Source organism: Equus przewalskii, chromosome 20 (genome assembly GCF_037783145.1).
Source record: "Equus przewalskii isolate Varuska chromosome 20, EquPr2, whole genome shotgun sequence".
Classification (NCBI taxonomy): Eukaryota; Metazoa; Chordata; class Mammalia; order Perissodactyla; family Equidae; genus Equus; species Equus przewalskii.
In genome coordinates, this window is record NC_091850.1 from 10,678,697 (window position 1) to 10,700,607 (window position 21,911).

The following is a 21,911-nucleotide window of genomic DNA, read 5'->3' on the forward strand; positions in this document are numbered from 1 at the left end:
TTTCTAAAATGAACGTATCAAGTTTAATAGTACCTTTCAATGATAGTAGAGTTCGTTCTAGTGAACTTAGAACTGCAGCTTCATTGCCAGAAGAAACTTGTTGTAGGAATGTATCTGTATGATGATTCCACAGAGAGCAGGCAAAATTATAAATTCCAGAAGCTAACTGCAAAGAAAGATCAAAAAACTTATTCACAACATATTACAGATTTCAGTAATTAGACCTACATAGTAATACATTTCGGTTTTAAAATTGAGCACACATTTTCAATGAGATTTGAAATAGTCGTGTCATTTATCACAATGTTTCAAACTTTTTAAGCCAAAATGCCTAGAAGTATAGATTACACTGGCTTCTGTTATGAACACATACACCCCTAAAACATTAGCTTCTTGAAACAAAATTTAGCCTAATGCCCGCACTGCAGAATATTTTCTATTTATACTCTTTATTCCTTCCACTAAGAGGCTGTAACTCTCAGGTTTTAAAAACACTTACTTAGGGACTGTCACTGAGTATATTAGATAAATCAATATACTAAGAACTACAAAGGAGTCAAATGTCTGTGTTCTGCCAGTGCTACCCAAATGGTTTTTGGGCACTTAAAGCCAGGAAACCACATCACTTGTCAGGCTGCTTTCCTAACACGTACTGGCATTTAACCCAACTCTCACACTGAGGCACAGTTAGCCTCTGACTCCCAGGTTGAGGCCGAACCATCTATCTTCCAGTGATATCTTCAGGTTTTTTTCCAGAAGGTCTAAAACCAATCCAGCTGTGCCTACATGGCCATTTACTTGAAATAAAAATTAGGTGACAGTGCATATGACTAGTTATCATTAGCATACTCCAGAATGATTTTTTCTTATTTAAGGTATATCATTTCAACTAATTAAATACTGTATTTACACTAAGGTTAGGCATCCGAAACCAGTCAGAAATACAATCCTGTAAATATAATATTGCTATCAAAAACTCAAATTTCATTTTTATTATTGTAATTCAGTAATTTTAATGGCCTGTGCTCACAGGTGTAGGGAAACAGCTTCACCATATCCCCTAGCAACTTTGCAAATACCTACATAGGCCACACAGGCAAAGGCTTGAACAACAGCTAATCTGAGTCTTGGCAAAACATCTTGCAATCCTCCTGGAACACAAGAGGATGGATGACTTGTAAGGAACTCTGCTACGAGACCATCTCCTGCTCACCTCCCTATCTCCCCTGTTGGGCTGTCATGAGACAGTTTCTCATGGCCTCCTGGGCTCTCATAAGGTACAGGGCCTTCTATCCCATCCATTCAGAACAGAGTTGCAAAATATAAAACCACTTAGTTACAGTCTAGAATTGGCTCCTCAGCAATGGGGCATCTCACAACTTACACTGGAGTCATCCAGCCCCTACTGCTTTGGTCAGTGTTTCTGGTCTATGGGACAAGGACCACAGGGAGTTGGTACTGATGGCTAACTTCTTTCCTCTAAGATAAGTAATAAACAGTCTGAATCTAAAAGTGACTCATTTCTTCACCAACTGATGAGTCAGGGCTAGGCCTTGGCCCTCCCTTACCTGGGTGCATGCTTGACAACAGGTACGATGACTACTTAAGTTACCTTAGCATATTCTCAAGTATGCATGCAATATTTTAGAGAGTAAAATCAAATTATTTAATCCTAATGCTACATTATAGCCAAAATATTGTAGAGATAATTATCTCAATCAACACAGTATTACAGCACAAGCAACAGTATCATAAAAAGTTAAGTCTAAAATTGACATCATCCCATGAAATACTATTATAACAGAGAAGCAAATACCCAACCTAAACAGAGCGGACATAATCTGAAGGGGAAAAAAAGGGGGCTTTACCCCAAGAAATCTGTAAGTTTTACTTATAACTTCAATAAACTTTAATAATTTTCTTAGTAAGTCAAGTCCTTTCTGAGAGCATGAGGCTAAAATATATGTCTAGAATCAGAAAATCCATCATTCTAATTTTTATTACATTTACTGTGTAATTTTAAGTTACAGCATCCTATTCCAAACATATAAACCATAAAAATATCTGTCAGCCAGAAAAATGAAAGAATAGAAACAGAAGGATTTAGAGGCAGGGAAGGGGTGGGAATTTTACGTAAGACCTAAAAGTTAAGTTTTAAACTTAAGCATAACTTCTTATTGTAGAAATATTTTGAACAAAAAAAATGAAATCTACAGCCTTGGCTATAATTTTTGGATCTATTTTGTACTCTGTCTTTATGTAGTAAATAAAACAAAACCCAAAGGGTGCCATATCTAAATTTCAAATAAAAACAGAAAACTATTATACTCTGAACCTGTCTCTTGCTTACAACAAAATGACAACTTCAATTATTTTATAGGCATTCTTTGCATCTTCTCCTTAAAATGACTTATTTAACATTAACTTCTACCTACAGATTCTATTAAAATTGTTCAGAAGGATTTTTATATAGAAATTTTTTCGTGCCAGTGTTACCTGAAGTCACTTGAACTCTTTTTTTTTTTTTAAAGATTTTATTTTATTTTATTTTCCTTTTTCTTCCCAAAGCCCCCCAGTACATAGTTGTATATTCTTCGTTGTGGGTCCTTCTAGTTGTGGCATGTGGGATGCTGCCTCAGCGTGGTTTGATGAGCAGTGCCATGTCTGCGCCCAGGATTCGAACCAACGAAACACTGGGCCGCCTGCAGCGGAGTGCGCGAACTTAACCACTCGGCCACGGGGCCAGCCCCCTTCACTTGAACTCTTTTAAAAGGCATTTTCAGGACACAAGTATTTACACAGATATTGATGATATCTGTGATAAAAATAATATTAACAAGAGAATAATGATAGAATTTTATTTACTGAATCCTACTCTGCTTTAAATCTATTAATTCTTCCCTCTTTCTGGCCCTCAGTACTTTACCTGTATCAACTTATTTAATCACCACAATCTAAAAAGTAGGTATTATTACTCCCCATTTACAATAAGAAAACTGAGACGTAGAGAAGTTAAGCAACTTGCCCAAGAGCAAACAGCACTATTAATACGAGGAAGACAGCATTTAAACCAGGGAAGGTACAAAGAGACTATATTTTTAATCTCTATGTTCTAACATCTCTTAATATAGTAACTAGCAATTAAGCACAGACTAATTTAGTAAAAGAAATAAGCATTATTTGTGTAAGTTCTATTCAAACTTTTTAATATCAAAATATAGACTAAAATAGAGACTATCCCACCCATTCAGAATCAACCCAGTAAATCTTGTTCTCTAAAAGTTATATAATTATTTAATAATGATAAAATTTTCTTTTCATGACTACAAAAAATGAAAACTTTCCCACACACTCACCGAGGTTGATACTGCTCTCAATATGGATGCAATGAATTATCTGACTCAGAATCTCTCTCACAAGTTCTTTAGTAGCTCCCAGCTCTTTCTCACCACTCAACAGAAAAATGTGTCCTTTTGTTCTATTACTTACAGAGTACCCATGCAAGATACAGTTAATAAAAACTGAATGTTTTCCTCAGTTTTATATATGTATGCAGGTATGTATCTATATGTGTGTGCGTATGTATGTGTGTGTGTACAATTTGGAGCTGGTCCCATTCATTAGTCGTAAGAGTCATAGGGCCTTTTATCTAATTCTTCATACCCTCCTCTACCACTACATGCCAGACTCAATAAAGAAAACACTGGGAACCATTCCCTAGCTCTTCAATTAAAAGTAAGATTATGCTTGAGAAACAGAGTCAACCAAAGAAATCTGGCATGAGCTCAAAAAGGAAAACATTAGGGACAATTTGCCACCCTTTTAAATCACTAGCAGAATATTTTGAAATCATGTCAGATTTATTTTAAAGGTATTTTATAATAATGGTGGCAAAAGGGCAAAACTATTTTGTTATAATTTTTTCAGGCACTACTTCTGCTACCAGGATTACAGAATTCCACCACCTGTATATGCACAATGCAAATTGTAGTATGCATACTAAACATAAAATCCTCCTTACTCACTCCCAAAAAAAACAACAAAATATACCACAGAACACTCTGAACACTGTCCCAAAGGCTCTTATTGTCACAAGATTTGGATTAAAAAAAGCATTTCATCATGGTGGAATCAAAAGTCATTAAAACTCTATTTTGCTCTTTTCCATGTATAAATTGACTCTAAAACAAGTGTGAGAAAGTCAGTAATTCAGATAATCAAAGGTTCTATCTACTCCATTCCACCTTAAGCAACTTTCATCAATGTTTGAAATTTTCATCCCTCTTTTTTAAGAAAATAAATAGCATAACATTTATAGATATTAATGGCAAAGTTAGATCTTGATCTATTAATCCTTCCCTCTTTCTGGCCCTGAGAAGTACTAGTATGAAAATATTACTTTAAATTATGAATAAAGATATGAAAAGCATGTGAGTTTGGCATGCCGTAGGTATTGTTGAATGAAAGCATATAGCATTTGAGACAGAAATCAATAAAGAAACAGTAGTATGGAAAAAAAATTTTTAATTCATATTTTCCTTTGTTTTATATTCCACTTCTGCAGCTAAGCATCTAGTTATGGACATTAGGCATTTATTACAGCCCCAATTCAAGATTCTTTTTAGCCAACCTACAAAAGGCCTCTACACAATTAGGGATAGTTGGAATGAAGACGCAATAGCATGACCCTTTCAGTCCAGCAGTGCAAGAAGGGAGACAAACAAAGAAGGAAGAAACCACAGGAATTTGGGAAGAAATTGCTAGCTACCCTATAACCACGAGCCCTGCACAAGTTTCTCTCTGCTCCAGAGCACACCAAGTGATGGATGCTTACAGAAGACTCAGCTGAAAAAGACAAAGTAACAAAGCAAGCAAGTGGGAGAAATAAAAAAATTTCTGCTCAAAAAACGTGGAGGGGGAGGGAATCTTCAGTTAGACAATACAAAAATAAGCTATTGAATGAAACATTTTAGTTACTAGTTCACAAAAACCCCAAATACTTGAATTTTCTTTTTCTAAACCAGAAGAGACAGTGCCACCCACTGACTGCTTAGTGACTCAAGTGAGAAGCACACAGACTTAACTCAATATCAAAAGCAAATCATTACAGGAAGTTTTATTTCTTTTAGCATTTCAAATATTCTTAAACTTTTTTAGCCTCAGGACCACTGTCCTGAGAATTTTCACCTAGGAAACGTCAGCACCAAAAGACTTTTAAAGCAAAGTCTCGTAATTCATCACTAATAGTGGGGCAATAAGTACCCATAAACTAGTTGTCAAAACTTGCTTATTAACCTGAATTTAATCAAAAAGGTATATAATCAACAAATGCAGAATGTACAACATCCCACAAGACAACTGACCCAGTTTCTCAACAAGTCAATGGCATGAAACAAAAACAAGAAAGGAAATGAATACTACTCTAAACTAAAGATACTCGAGAGACGTTACCAAACACAGTGTTACCCCCCTTATTCATTTTTCCGGTTCAATCAAACCACTTGTAACATATATCTGAGAACAACACAGAAAATTGGATAGAAGAATTAAGTCATATTAAACCACTATTTTGACTTAAGTATAATAAAAGTTAAATGATTATATATGTTAAAACAACCAGATTTGGCCCAAGATGGAGTGGCTCGTGCTAAGCTTCATGACAGCAAACCAAAACATAACTAAGTTTCTATGCTGGACTCTCCCAGAAAAGGAAGGCCCACGTCAACCACTCAGCACACGCCTGCTCAGTATAAGTTATGTGACCTGGCTCCAAGATTTCCCTTAGCTCCATGTAAGAAAAGCAACCCTGCTTTAACCAATCAGCTAACGCCCAGTATGACTTCCTTGCTCCTGCTCACTTCGACCTATAAAAATCTCTTGCCTTGTACAGCTCTTCGGAGCTCCTTATCTGCTAGACTGGATGCTGTTCGACTCATGAACAATTGAACAAAAGTCTAATAAATCAGTAAATTGTGAAAAATTCTAACATAAAAATTAAATCTTTTTACAGATGAATACTTAAGTATTTAGTAATAAAATATGAAATCTTTAGAAAAAAAGGAGTAAAGCAAAAATAGCAACATGTTCACTGCTAAATCTAGGTGATGAGTATATGGCAGTTAGTATTTTTTCCTTACTTTCCTGTATGTTTTAAAAATTTCATAACAAGTAACTTTAAAAACCTGTACATTCTTAACAACAAAACAGGTCGTTATTTTAGCAGTAGTCAATTTTTTCTTTGATACATGACAAACATAAAATTGCTTCCACTTAACCATGACATACATATACATTGAATTACCAAATATGTCAGGCCATAAGCTTTGACAGGTACAAGACCTATCTCAAAAACAATCTCCAATCAACTGCCAATGTCTCTCAACTGATATTTATTTACTTTCAGTAAAGGGCATTCCTAAAGACCCATAATATCTGTTAACTACACTATTTTTTAAGTAAAACCTAATTTCATTTTGTTCTCAAACCTGCCAGTGGTAGAGTTCATACCCGGGGGGGTCACTGTGACTCATCTTCCAGATCCGAAGTCCTCTACTCCTAGCAACAGCCATAGCCTGTCTTCAGCCACTGAGGCCTAGACAATGCTCTTATGTATCCAAAGTATCAACTCAATGAGGGGGACAAGGAAGTGACACTACCCTCCTCTCTACTTGGGCCCCTACCTCTGTTCACAGCTGCATCTCAGGCACTCAATACAGTGAATGGCACAGAGTAGGATGCAAGTTATTTGTCAGACGGATAGACAGATGGTAAAAGAACAAAGCATAAATCAGCACTGCTACAGCAGCAACTGGGAGAGATTTTGACGATAAGTCTTTTAAGTTTTTATTCTCCTTATTCCAGGCCCCTTTTCCAAGGACTTGGACAAGATCCTTGTGAACCATAGAGGAAGGACAAGCACCATACTATACTCAAAATCTCTTCTGTTCAGTGCACAGCTTTGTTTTTTTTGGATCAAGTTAGTCACCTTGAGTCTCTCCTCCCCTAAAAGTTCCCACCAAAAGTTTCCTCTTTCCCTCATACTTATATAAACCGAGATACACACATCCACTTAAATCCCCACACTGGTTCACAGCAGGAATGACCCTTTATAAATTATAGGAGTCCTTCTTTGAATAATGTGTTAAAAAGCTAACAAAATTTGGCAGAGCAAGAGACAAGATCTAGAATCAACATGGCATTTAGTTTGGTAATCAGAATCAAACAAAACTGAAAACAAGATCTATTTAACCTACTTGATGATTTGCTTATAAACATTTATCTTTTAAATAAATTTTACAACACTGTAAATATCCTGAAGGCTAGAGCTATACCACGTAAGTGGCACCTTGGCATTCTTGAATTTAACATTCTTGGGACTTTCCCCTAAGGATCACACCATGAAGTAAGTTAAAAGTTTGTAGGAAGTGAGTGTGAAAGTCTCTGCTACACTACTGAGTGGTCCATCTTACACTAACCAACTCATTCAAAATAGCCACGTGGTTCTGTTTTCTTAGTTTGTTTATTTAGAAAACATAGTAACTCATCAAGAAGACTCTTTCAGTATGGTAACTTGACCACCTCACCCCACAGCTTTCTCTTATTCTCATTAAGCAAATAATACATACGTAGTTCATGGGAATATTATTCACCATAGACCCTTCAGTTTTTAAAATTATGCTAAGTTTTAACCTTGACCATAAAAATAACATAATATAGTGTTTAGTTTTCTTCCGTGGCAGATTTTAATAGCTTACTAAATGACTTTTGAGAGTCTGTGCCTTATGACTTTCCCCATGTATGTCAAGAGTATTTATGTCTTTGACCTCCCTCAGTACTGTACATATCTCTTGTACACAGTATGCAATCACCATCTGTTGACTGACTCTCAGGCAGAAGAACTTAAGATTAATTCCTAACATCAGCCTTAAAAGATTCCTAATAAAAACTGGTTATGGAAAATGTCCTTTTCAGAGAGTCATATTGAAATATTTTTGGATGAAATGACATGTCAGGATTTGTTCCAGCACAGAAGAAAATTAAACCTGACAACAGCTTAGGAACTGTTAAATATAGGCGACGGATATATGAGGGTTTGTTGTATTGTTCTCTCAACTAGAATATGTTTGAAAATTTCTTAATTAAGAAACTGTTTAACTGGTTATATACCAAAATTGCACAGCAAAGAATCTAATTAGGTCAGTGGGTTAAGAACTTAACTGTATGCTAAGAAAATACAAAAGAAGGAATAAAACTAAAGTACAAAGGTCATGGCTTCCAGAAAAAAATGGTAATTAAAAATGCAAAATCTATATTTAAATTATGCTGTAACTAAGATTTCCATCTCAAAATTTTAATAGTGCTTATACAGATTAACCTAGAATAATAAAGAAAACCTAAAATTATAAACTCATAGAATCATACAACTTTAAAACTGAAAGGAAATTTTAAAGAATCATAAAATTTAACTGTCTTGCTCAAAATCCCAACAGTGCTCAGTACAAAGAAAAATTCTTCACTGGAAACGAGGTCTTCCCATGATTCTTAACCGGTATTTCTAAAAACAAGTAAAATACATTGCCTTCAAAAGCTCTTTTCTTGTTATTTAGATGTGGATTACTTCATTTACCATAGCACACACCTTCATGCAGTTATACATCATGTCTACAACATACCATTCGGTTAATACATTTACAATTACATTAGAATTGTTATTTGTACCTTAAATTTCCTTGCTTTTAAAGACTCCAGATTTTGATTTTAACTGTACTTCACATCAACTTTTTTTTATATTCAGGTTAAATGAAAAGTATGCTGTTGTACAGAAAACTAATTCCTTTTTGTGTCAAACCAAGCTCAATTTTGTTACTGGAACACAATTTTCTCTCAACTGTTGATTTCCTAATTTCTCACCCCTGAAAAAAACTTAATTTATTTTACTGAGGAAGGAAAATAGGATATAAAAATTGCTGGGACACATTGAGCATCCGGTAGCAGTTTTAAGTGCACACTGCACTACTTTGCCAAAGCAACTAGCTCAACTATGAGCTTAGACTTTTTATGTGAGAAACTAATATAGTACATGAAGACCATCTTGGCATTACAGTAAATGTATTTTAAAAGGAAGATTTTCCCACACTTCAGATTACCAAAATAATAGGGCCAATTTATTAACCAGCAAAACTGCTCTTTGTAATAATGTTTGCCCACACATACTACCTTCACTTAAATTATGCATCTTGTACTCCAACCCCACCAGACAAGATTCCCCTCCTCGTCCCCTACTATGCTCCATTTTCTAGGTTCAGCTACTCCATTCCAAAATGAAAGGTACTGAGTTAAATTTTTTTCCAGGTACTCTGAGTTTGGTATATCCTCCCAAAACTCCTGCTTTAGAAGTTTTGCACTACATCACTGTGAAACCTAGAAGGTATCTAAGCCACCTCTTCTATTGTTTATTCACTTAACAGTTATTGAGCACCATCCACTTCTGTGCATTCCTTTGGGCTAGACAGACAGTAAAAGCTACATTCCTCCCTCATAAAACTCATGGTGAGGGCCAGCCCGGTAGTGTAGGAGTCAAGTTCACATGCTTCACTTCAGCAGCCCAGGATTCACAGGAACACATCCCAGGCATGGACCTACACACCGCTCATCAAGCCATGCTGTGGCAGCATCCCACATACAAAACAGTGGAAGACTGACACAGATGTTAGTCCACAGACAATCTTCCTCTCATACATAGAAAAAATATATATTAAAAAAAGAAAATTCACTGGGTTAAAAATAGAGAATGTAATGTCATTCTGTCTTAAACTTTGGCATATATAAGAATCTTCTGGGGAGCCTATTAAAATTGCAGATTCCCAAACCATATCCTCAAAATGAGGATTCCAAAGGTTAAGTAAGAACACTGTTAAAAATACTTTGAGATTCACCACTGTTATATGGTGTAATCCAAAATGTTAGGTTGAACAATATGAAAATCGCTATTTTAGTAGGTCAAAACAGTCAAATACAAAAGCACCAAAACAGCTGAATGGAGAAAGGAAAGTCTCTTCAACAAACCATCCTACAACACCCAATAAAACGGCTATCACCTCCCTAGTTATGTCAGACTCCTTCTACATCTCCCCTACGTCCATCAATCACCTAGGCATGTCAATTTTAACTTTCTAAATTTTAACTCTCTACCCTCCTAAATGTTCCCTTTACCACTGCTTCATTTAAGAGCTATATCATCTCATCTAAACTACTTCAACAGCCTCAACCAGTCTCTCTGGCCTTCAGAATGTTCCCTACCAACCAATCCCCCTTACTGGCAATTAAGTGATCTAACTGGTCATATCACTATCCAGCTTAAAATCTTTCAGCAGTTAGCTATTCTGAACCTTTTGAGGTCAATTAGAAAGAATTCATAATCTTTCAAAAAATACTTAGAGAGGTAAAATTATAGACATTTTTATACAAGTAGCACAGTTTTCATAATAAAATTTAACTATATTAAATCACTTACATCATAAAACAGTTTTCTATCAGCAGCCAAACGTTTCGATGCCAGAGTCTTGGTAACATGATAAAAGGTAAGTAATGCTCTGTGCTGTCGAAGATCATCTTGGACTTTCACAGATTCTATAAGAGTGGGAATCAGTTCAGGCCACTGTCTGGGACAATCCAATCGAGCAACTTTTGCAATCAGCACTGCAATCTGAGTTGCAATCTAGAGGGAAAATATTAATCAAAAATAAACATAAGAAAATAAAGCAATGGCTAAGGAATGCATTCATAGCTGAAAATTACCTTTTTGGTTAACTATACATTTGACAGAAGTGAATAAGATTTCAACGAACAACTGCTTGAAAGTGGTTCTCAAAGTGTGGTCTATGGATCCCCAAGGGGCCTAAGATCCTCTCTCTGAGGTCCCCCACTTTCCCAATAACCTATCAACATGAAGCTAGATTTTCTTCATACAATTTCTACCAAATAATACATCATAATACAGTAAATGAAGAAGCAGATATGAAAATCCAGATGTCCTCTTTTAAACAGCCATAAACTAAAGAGATATGCAAAACCGCAGAACAATGTCATTCTTCTCATTAAATATTTCTTGTTTGGGGAAATAGTTATTCTTCATTTCTTAAAATTCTATTTATGTTAACAAGTAATGATTTTATTTTTTAGTTAATAAATATTTTTAAATTTCTCAGTTTTAATTTCTAATACAGTAAATATTAACAGATATAACACTATGGAGTTTTATTTTAGCAGTATAAGGAAGTTCTAAGACCATGAAGTTTGAGAACCACTGACCTAAGAGTAGAAATAAACATCAATAATTAGTATTTAACTAATGACATTTGTACAGATCAGTGTTTTCCCAATGCTGGTTGACAGATACCTGGGCAATGACTGACTCTTCAACCACCCAAAGCCCTGCCCCCCTCCTCCCCTGGTGAGAGGAACTCTGTTCCTCTTCAACCTCCCTCATCTCCTTAGTCAAGGAAATGCAGAGCAGAGAACTGAGATCATTTAAATAGGCTGAAACAACAGCACTAGTTATACCTCCAAATACAGCATACTTTAATATTCAAACTAAAAGAGTAAAATGCAAGAAATAGTGGTAACTTGGAAAAATTCAAGAATTCTTGTATCCATAAGCAAAAATTTTATTCTTAGGAGAAAAATCTCACTATAAAGGAAGGAAAACATAAAACTGTATAATCTACTATCTATCTCCCACATAGTAATGGGAATTGAAAAATGTGATGAAAGAGATAGACAAAATCCTGAAGCCATCCTATAATTTAAACAAGGGGAATGGAACAGTCATCTAAATCATTAAAATTAATTTCTATGCAGTAAGACTACAAATATATAGAGATTTGCTTTCAATATTGGCTTAAAAACTGCGGAAGTTAAAAAAACATAAGTATATCTTAAAATGACTTTTGAGTTTTAAATCATTAAAAGCCAAATCTAACCAAAATTCTTAATAGCTAGAACTGGATCTCAAAATTTAAAAACCAACAGAGAAGTGTGTATAAACATCACAAATGGACATTATGGAATAAGATTTTATTTTTAATGCTGAGAAACAAAATAAGGCTGGAAAATAAGCAAAAATTAAGGGAAGAGAAAGAATACTTAGCATTCATTTTCTCACTAACCTGGTTTATTGGTTCATTGAAGTTGGTGATTAACCCTGCACGTAACGTAGATTTCTCTTCCTCTGAGAGAGCACTGTAAAAAGATAGATTTATTAGGCAAGAGAACGGTGTCTAATGATGAATGCAGGTAAGCACCATGGAGAATTTTAACAATAAAAAGCCTTTCAAACAAGGTGTCCCTGATTGCTTTGGGTAAATAAATAGAATTATTTCCATTACTTGTATATTGGCACATCAAGTAATTCAAAAGGAATTCCTTCACAATTGAATAAGAACCACAAAATAATAAGCAATAGGAAATAATACAAATCCAGAGTAAAGAATGTGATGCTTCAAGGTTGCTTTTATTGATGTAAAACTAGTTGCCTATCAAAAAATTAATGGTTGACTAAAAAAAAATCTGTATGAGTAGCTGTTGCCTTCCACTGACTTCTTTTATAAAATCAGAGTGAGGTTATTCTATGCAGAAAGGCATCAGGAATCAGAGAATGTTTTGGATATAAGACTTATTAGAAATCAACTAGTTTAAAATCTTTCATTCTACATCTCTGGAAAGAATAAACACTATACTAATAATTTTTACTACAAATGAGGAAGGAGACTAGATAGCAAAAGGACAGAGATGGAGAATATTCACTGTATAAAATCACATACATTTTGAATTTTGAACCAGATGAATGCATTATTTCTTTTAAAGTACTCATTTTAAGGTTTTTCCATTACGGCCACGATAAAGTAGCTTGTAACAGACAAACGGTCCTAATAAAATCAGCTATAAAAGTTCCTTACAATTTAAAATAAAAATTTTAAGGCATGTGTTGAGTTGAACTGTATCCCCCCCAAAAAGACATGTTCCAGTTCTAATGCCAGGTATCTGTGAATGTGAGCTTCTTTGGAAATAGGGGCTTTGCAGACGCAATTGAGTTAAAATGAGGTCAGACTGAGTTAGGGTGGGCCCTAGTCCTAAAACCAGTTACCTTCCTAAGAGAAGGAAAATTTGGACAGATACACAGAGGAGACACACGAACAGAAAGCCCAGTGACAATGGAGGCAGAGATTGGAGTGATGCAGCTGCAAGCCAAGGAACGCCAAGGATTGCTGACCACAAGCAAAAGCTAAAAAGAGACAAGAAAGAATGAGTCTCCCTCGAGCCTGCAGAAGGAGCACAGCCCTGCCCAGCATGTGAACTTTTTAGATTCCTAGCCTCCCGAACTGTGAAAGGATACACTCGTATTGTTTTAAGCTACCCAGTTTGTGACAGTCTCTTACAGCAGCCCTAGGAAATTAACATACTATCTAAAAACAACCTAGACAGCCAGGACTTGAGAGACAGGGGTCTTAAAAAGAAGGGAAATGAACTGTAATGAATCAGTACATTTCTCTTTGAGGTGTCTGCTCACAAAAAATCAAGCTAAAAGTAGCAACTAAGAGACTAAAAGAGCTAAGGAGAGGTTTCAGCAGGTCTCACAATGCTGGAAAGACAGAAATTGAAGTTCAGGACCCAAGAAGGCAATATTTTGGTACATACCCAAGGCTTGAAGCTGAAACCCCAGGAAGGCTAAAACCTGGGATCAAGAGTAAACCAGAAAGAGACCACCTTCAACCAGATGAAGATTGAGGCCATATTCTATTTAATTAGAATTAAGTTCTCTCTGGAGAAAGATAACAGAATTCAAAGTCTCTCCAATTGTCCCTATACAATGTTCAACATTCAATCAAAACTTCCCAGGCATACTACAAAAAAGGAAAAACTGAAATCAAAACACAAACAGCAGCAGGAAATACAGACAGTGCAGCTACCAAATCACACTTGCAACACTTTTGATGATTATATTCAAGAGAATACGTGAAAGATCGAGAATTTCACCACAGAACTGAAATCTGTTTTTTAAAAAATACCAAAAAGAAATCCTAGAACTGATAAACACAATCAGTGAAATAAACATAACAAAATGGAAGACAGGTCAGTGGAAAATATCCAGATTGAAGCATAATGAGAAAAATAGGACTTCTGCTTCTGAGAGAGTTCACTAACAGATATGCACTAAAAAAATGCTAAAGTCATTCTGCAGGCAGAAGACAAACAGATCCATGAGGAAGCACAGTTAATAAAGAAAGGAGTAAAAAACACTAGAAACATAAATCTAAATGAATACTGCCAGCAAAATAATATAAAACAGTATTTTGTGGAGTTTAAAATATATGCAGAATTAAAGCACTCAACAACAAGAGCATCAAAGACAGGAAGACATAAATGGAGTTAAAGTACCATAAGGTTCTTGCATTATCTGAAGGAAGTAAAGTACTAATCCAAGACAGTCTCTAATAAGTCAAGAATGCGTGTCATAATCCCTAGGAAAATCACTTGAATAATAAAAGTGTCCCAGTAGCCTTGTAGAGGGAAAAACTGAGTAACAAAAAATTTCTTGAATGATCCAAAGGCAGGCAGGAAAGATAAGAAAGGGAGGAGAGAGCAAAGATCAGACAGAAACAAAAAAAACCCAAATAATGGATGGTAGCTTTAACCATCTTTATCTGTAATTACATTAAATGTAAATAGGTGTAATACTAAAATTAAAAGACAACATTTATCAGATTGGGTAAAAAACAAAAGCCAACTATTTCTGCTCATAAGAGAAACATTTTAAATAAAACAACAAAGAAATATTGAAAGAAAAAGATATACCATGCAACCATGAGATGGCTGGTGTGGCTCTATTAATATCAGGCAAGCTAGACTTTAAGCCAAAACACATTGTCAGAGATACAGAGGAACATTTCATAATTAAGACAAGGTCAACTCTACAAGAATATAATAACCCTGACCTTCTATGATCCTAATCAAGCCTCTATATACAGAGAACAAAAACAGAATGAAAAGAAGAAATAGGCAAGTCCATAATCATATTTGGAGATTAATACACCTCTCTCAGTAAATGAGGGAGAAAGCACAAAATCAATAAGGATACAGAAGATTTGGATAATATAATTAACAAATTTGACCTAATTTACATATATAAAACATTATAATCCACAACAGCAAAACATATGTTCCTTTCAAGTGCACATAAATCATTTACTAAAATACCATATGCTGGGATCAAAAAGCAAGACAGCATATTGCAAAGAATGAAATCAGTAACCAAAAAAAACAACTAAAAAAAGCCTCACATGTTGGGAAATTAGGTGATATACTTCTAATTAATCTATGAGTCTAAAAAGAAAAAACGAGAAATTTTTAAATGTTTTTAGCTGAATGGTAATGAAAATACTACATCTCAATGCTTGTGAAACTGAACTAAAGCCATGATTATAAGAAAAGCCTTAATGTTTTAAATGAATATATAAGAACAAAAACTGAAAATCATTTATCTAAGCTTCCAGCCCGAAATGCTACAAAACAAATAGCAAATTAAATTCAAAAAAGTGGGGCCAGCCTGGTGGCACAGTGGTTGAGTTTGCATTCTGCTTCGACAGCCCACGGTTAGCAGTTTAGATCCTGGGCGTGGACCAGCACACTGCTTATCAAGCCCTGCTGTGGCAGGCATCCCACATATAAAGCAGAGGAAGATGGGGACAGACGTTAGCTCAGGGCCAGTCTTCCTCAGCAAAAAGGAGGACTGGCAGCAGATGTTAGCTCAGGGCTAATCTTCCTCAAAAACAAAATAAATAAAAATAAATTCAAAAAAGTAATAGAAAGTACATCAAGCCTTATAAAATACAATAACTAAAGCACAGGTAGACAAATAGGCCAACAGGACAAAACAGTGAATCCAAAAACAGATCCATACATCTGAAGTGCTCGATTTATAAAAAGGGAACCTCTGAAACGTGACAGGGAAAGAAGCCACAGTGCTACCCTTACTTCACATACGCACCTCACACACAAAGCACTTCCAGACAGATCTTTCACCTAAATGTGAATAGTAAAACAAAGCTTCTAGCAGAAAACAGAGTATTTTCATGACCTAGAGTAGAGCAAAAATTTTGTAAATATGCCCCAAAAGAATCAATAATAAAAGAATTGTAGCTAAACTGAACTTCATTAAAATGAAGGACTTCTCATCAAAAGACACCACTAACAAAGTGAAAAGGCGGAGTGACATCAGCAACATGGCGGAGTGAGCAGTTTTCTTTGTCTCTCCCCCTTCAAGCTAAAACTAACTGGACATTCATTGTTCAACAAAGGATATCCACACAGCACCTCAGGATGCCTGAGAGACCCATGCTGCTATACATAGGAATGTGGACAGACTTCCACCTGGGAGGAAGTGGAGTTGGGGGGGAACTCTATGACCCCTAGACAGCCTAGTACCGGCAAGTGACACTCTCCTGGCTGACACACTCATAGCACCACCACGGCACTGAGGGTGGGCGTGCGCATCAGCGGCGTGACTGTGGAAACAAGTGACTACAGCTCTAAGCTCCCCTGAGACTGCTCCTTAGTCCAACGGGAAAATTCAGGGTCCCACAGCAGCTACTGGGAAAGCCTCTACTCAGTCTTGGCAGAGAGGCTCCGTGCAGCAAACACAAATGCTGGGAGGCCCCGGGGAAGAAGGGGCTCAGCTGGCTGCATTTAACACACACAGCCCTGCTGTGGCCCCAAGGGGGCAAGTGACACCCAGCGGGACCACACAAGCAGGCAGTGACAATTCGGAGCCCCGGCATGACTGCTCCTTGGTCCAGCGGGAAAATGCAGAGCCCCACAGCAGCCACAGGGAAAGCCTCTACTTGGTCTTAGTGGAGAGGCCCCGCCCAGCAAACACAAAGGCTGGGAGGCCCTGAGGCACAAGTAGCGAGGCTGGGTGAGCTAACCACTGGCTGCATTAGATACCCATAGCTCTGCTGTGGCCCAGAGTGGTCAAGTGAGATCCTGCTGGACCTGATGGTGGCAGAGCTGCAAGTCTAGGTGAACCAGCTTCCGGCGGCTGTGAAAGCCCACAACACTGCTGCAGACCTGAAGGAGGGAGTGTGTCTATGTGGTGTGTGAGAGCAGGCACCAGCAACTCGAAGCCCCCTTGTGATTTTTCCCACAGCTGACGGGAGACCCCACAGGACCACTGCAAACATGAGAAGGGGCCCAGATTCGGTCAGGAACAGCTGACAGGGATCCTGGTCAGTGCAGATTACACAGCTGCTGACCCCTCCCCACCAGTAAAAGCAAGTGGGCGCAGTAACCAAACTATGTATGCGGAGGCATAAATTCACGACATCAAGCAGTATGAAAAAATACATTAAATCCCCAGAACAGAAGAAAAATGACAATTACCCAGCAAACAATCCCAAAGACACTGAAATCTATAACCTAAATGACAAGGAATTCAAAATAGCTATCATTAACAAACTCAGTGAGTTAAAAGAGAATACAGATAGACAACTCAAGGAGTTCAGGAGCTACCTCACAAAAGAGCTTGATACTATAAAGAAGGACCAGTCAGAAATGTTGGAGATGAAAAACACAATGGAGGAAATTAAGAAAAATCTGGACTCTCTGAACAGTAGGGTTGACAATATGGAGGACAGAATTAGCTATCTGGAGGATAGGAATATAGAAATGCTTCAGACAGAGGAGGAGACAGAACTAAGACTAAAAAGAAATGAAGAAACTCTCAGAGAAATATCCGACTCAATTAGGAAATGCAACATAAGGATTATAGGCATCGCAGAAGGAGAAGAGATGGAGAAGGGGACAGAAAGCCTGTATAAAGAATTAATAGCTGAGAACTTCCAAAACACAGTGAGGGAGCTGGAAATTCATGTGACAGAAGTGAATAGATCTCCAAACTTTATCAATGCAAAAAGATCAAGCCCAAGGCATGCAGTAGTGAAGCTTGAAAAAGTCAACGACAAAGAAAAATTATTAAGGGCAGCAAGGCAGAAGAAAATAACCTACAAAGGAACTCCCATCAGGCTGTCAGTAGATATCTCAGTAGATACGTTACAGGCTAGGAGAGGGTAGAATGATATATTCAAAACTCTGAAGGAGAAAAGCTTGCAGCCAAGAACACTCTATCCAGCGAAAATATCCTTCAAATATGATGGAGAAATAAAAACTTTCCCAGATAAACAAAAGTTAAGGGAGTTCATTGCCACAAGAGCCCCCTACAAGAAATGCTCAGGAAGACACTCATACCTGGGGCGGGTTACAAAACCCTGAGGAAAGGAAGTAAGTAGAAAGACAAAATCAGAAAATTGCAGCTATACATCAGAACAGGGTAGCAAATGCTTAAGTATAACATTAAAGATAAAAGGAAGCGGGGCTGGCCCTGTGGCCGAGTGGTTAAGTTCGCATGCTCCACTGCAGGCAGCCCAGTGTTTCGTTGGTTTAAATCCTGGGCGCAGACATGGCACTGCTCATCAAACCACGCTGAGGCAGCGTGCCACAGGCCACAACCAGAAGGACCCACAATGAAGAATATACAACTATGTACCAGGGGGCTTTGGGGAGAAAAAGAAAAAAAGATTAAAAAAATTTAAAAAAGGAAGGGAAACACCAAGAATAAATATAATCTTGTCATTTTAACCACAAACTCATGACACAAGAAGAAGAAAAAAAGATCTGACAATAATAACCTAGAAGGAGAAGAGGAAAGGGATGGAATGGCTTAATCTAAGGAAATAATAGGCTAGCAGAAAATGGACTATCTCATCTATGAGATGTTTTATACAAAGCACAGGGTAACCACTAAACAAATAACAAGAATAGAGACACAAATTACAAATAAGAAGAAAGTCAATATAGAAAACTACCTACCTGAATTGTTAGTCCAAAATTCATGGGAGGATAAACAAAGGAAATGCAGGAGAACCAGAAAACAAGTGATAAAATGGCAGCATCAGGCCCCTACATTTCAATAATCACTCTAAATGTAAATGGATTGATCTCCAATCAAAAGACACAGAGTGGAGGGATGGATTAAAGAACAAGGCCCAACAATATGCTGCCTCCAAGAAATACATCTCTGCCCCAAAGACAAACACAGACTCAGAGTGAAGGGATGGAAGATGATACTCCAAGCTAATAGTGAACATAAGAAAGCAGGTGTCACCATACTTATATCAGACAAAGTAGACTTCAAAGCAAAACAAGTAAAGAGAGACAAAGAGGGGCAGTTTATAATGAAAAAAGGGATATTCCAACAAGGAGACACAACACTTATAAATATACATGCATCCAACACAGGAGCACCAAAGTATGTAAAGCAACTATTAACAAAACTAAAAGGAGACATCAACAACAATACAATAACAGTAGGGGACCTCAACACCCCACTAACACCAAAGGATAGATCATCCAGACAGAAAGTCAACAAGAAAATTATAGAACTAAATGAAAAACTAGACAAGATGGACTTAATAGATATATATAGAACACTCCATCCAAAACAGCAGGTTACACACTCTTCTCAAGTGCACATGGAACATTCTCAAGGATAGACCATATGTTGGGAAACAAAGCAAGCCTCAACAAATTCAAGAGAACTGAAATAATATCAAGCATCTTTTCAGACCATAACGCTATGAAACTAGAAATCAACTAAAATTTTAAAGCTGGGAAAGGGGCAAAAATGTGGAGATTAAACAACATGCTACTGAACAACCAGTGGATCACCGAAGAAATTAAAAGAGAAATCAAATATTATCTGGAGACAAATGAAAATGAAAACACATCATACCAACTCATTTGGGATGCAGTAAAAGCAGTACTAAGAGGGAAATTCATCACAATACAGGCTCACCTCAATAAACAAGAAAAATCTCAGATAAGCAACCTCAAACTACACCTTACAGAAGTAGAAAAAGAAGAACAAACAAAGCTCAAAGTCAGTAGAAGGAGGGAAATAATAAAAATTAAAGCAGAAATAAATGAAAGTGAAACAAAAAGGACAGTAGAAAAGATCAATGAAACAAAGAGCTGGTTCTTTGAGAAAATAAACAAAATTGACAAAACCTTAGCCAGGCTCACTAAGAAAAAAAGAGAGAAGATTCAAATAAATAAAATTAGAAATGAAAGAGGAGAAATCACAATGGATACCACAGAAATACAAAAAATTATAAGAGAATACTATGAAAAACTATATGACAACAAATTGGACAACCTAGAAGAAATGGATAAGTTCTTAGACTCTTCCAACCTCCCAAAACTGAATCAGGAAGAAACAGAGAATCTGAATAGACGAATCACAAGTAAAGAAATTGAAACCATAAATCAAAAACCTCCCCAAAAATAAAAGTCCACAACCAGATGGCTTCTCTGGAGAATTCTATCAAACATTCAAAGACTTAATACCTATCCTTCTCACATTCCAGAAAATTGAGGAAGATGGAGCACTTCCTACAACACTCTACGAAGCCAACATCACCCTGATCCCAAAGCCAGACAAGGACAACACAAAGAAGGAAAACTAGAGGCCAATATCACTGATGAATATAGTTGCAAAAATTGTCATCAACAAAATTTTGGCAAACTGAATACAGCAATACATTAAAAAGATCATACACCATGATCAAGTGGAATTTATACCATGGACAGAAGGATGGTTCAACAGCCACAAGTCAATCAACGTGATACACCATACTAACAAAAGGAGAAACAAAAACCACATGATCATCTCAATAGACGCAGAAAAAGCATTCAACAAGATCCAACATCCATTTACGATAAAAACTCTGATAAAAATGGGTATAGAAGGAAAGCACCTCAACATAATAAAGTCCATATATGATAAACCCACAGCCAACATCATACTCAATGGGCAAAAACTGAAAGACATCCCTCTGAGAACAGGAACAAGACAAGGGTGTCCACTCTCACCACTTTTATTCAACATAGTACTGGAGGTTTTGACCAGAGCAATTAGGCAGGAAAAAGAAATAAAAGGAATCCAAATAGGGAGGGGAAAAGTGAAACTGTTGGCAGACGACATGATCTTATATATAGAAAACGCCAAAGAATCCATTGGAAAACTATCAGAAATAATCAACAACTACAGCAAAGTGACAGGGTATAAAATCAACTTACATAAATCAGTAGTATTTCTATACTCTAATAACAAACTAACAGAAAGAAAACTGAAGAACACAATCCCATTCACCATTGCAACAAAAAGAATAAAATACCTTGGGGTAAATTTAACCAAGGAAGCGAAAGACCTATACAACGAAAACTACAGGACCTTCCTGAAAGAAACTGATAATGACATAAAGAGATGTAAAGACATTCCATGTACATGGATTGGAAGAATAAACATAGTTAAAATGTCCATACTACGTAAAGCAATCTACAGATTCAACGCAATCCCAATCAGAATCCCAATGACATTCTTTACAGAGATAGAACAAAGAATCCTAAAGTTCATATGGGGCAACAAAAGACCGTGAATTGCTAAAGCAATCCTGAGAAAAAAGAACAAAGCTGGAGGCACCACAGTCCTTGACTTTAAAACACACCTCAAAGCTACAGTAATCAAAACAGCATGGTACTGGTACAAAAACAGGTACATAGATCAATGGAACAGAATTGAAAGCCCAGAAATAAAACCACACATCTATGGACAGATAGTCTTCAACAAAGGAGCTGAGAACATACAATGAGAAAAGAAAGTCTCTTCAACACTGTTGTGAAAACTGGACAGCTACATGTAAAAGAATGAAAATCAACCACTCTTTTTCACCATTCACAAAAATGAACTCAAAATGGATCAAGGACTTAAAGGTAAGACCTGAAATCACAAGGCTTCCAGA

The 21,911-nt window shown here is 36.7% G+C and overlaps 1 protein-coding gene across 2 annotated transcripts in view; it reads right to left on the bottom strand.

Moving 5' to 3' along the window:
• Positions 1–21,911, bottom strand: part of IPO11 (importin 11) — a 230,444-nt gene that overhangs the window by 186,041 nt on the left and 22,492 nt on the right. For both annotated transcript variants that reach the window (XM_008527674.2, XM_008527675.2), the window contains exons 4-6: positions 12,168–12,240; positions 10,514–10,717; positions 34–166 (exon numbers count right to left, since the gene is read on the bottom strand). In XM_008527674.2, the coding sequence (XP_008525896.1) occupies positions 34–166; positions 10,514–10,717; positions 12,168–12,240 (410 nt within the window). The remainder of the gene's footprint in view (positions 1–33; positions 167–10,513; positions 10,718–12,167; positions 12,241–21,911) is intronic.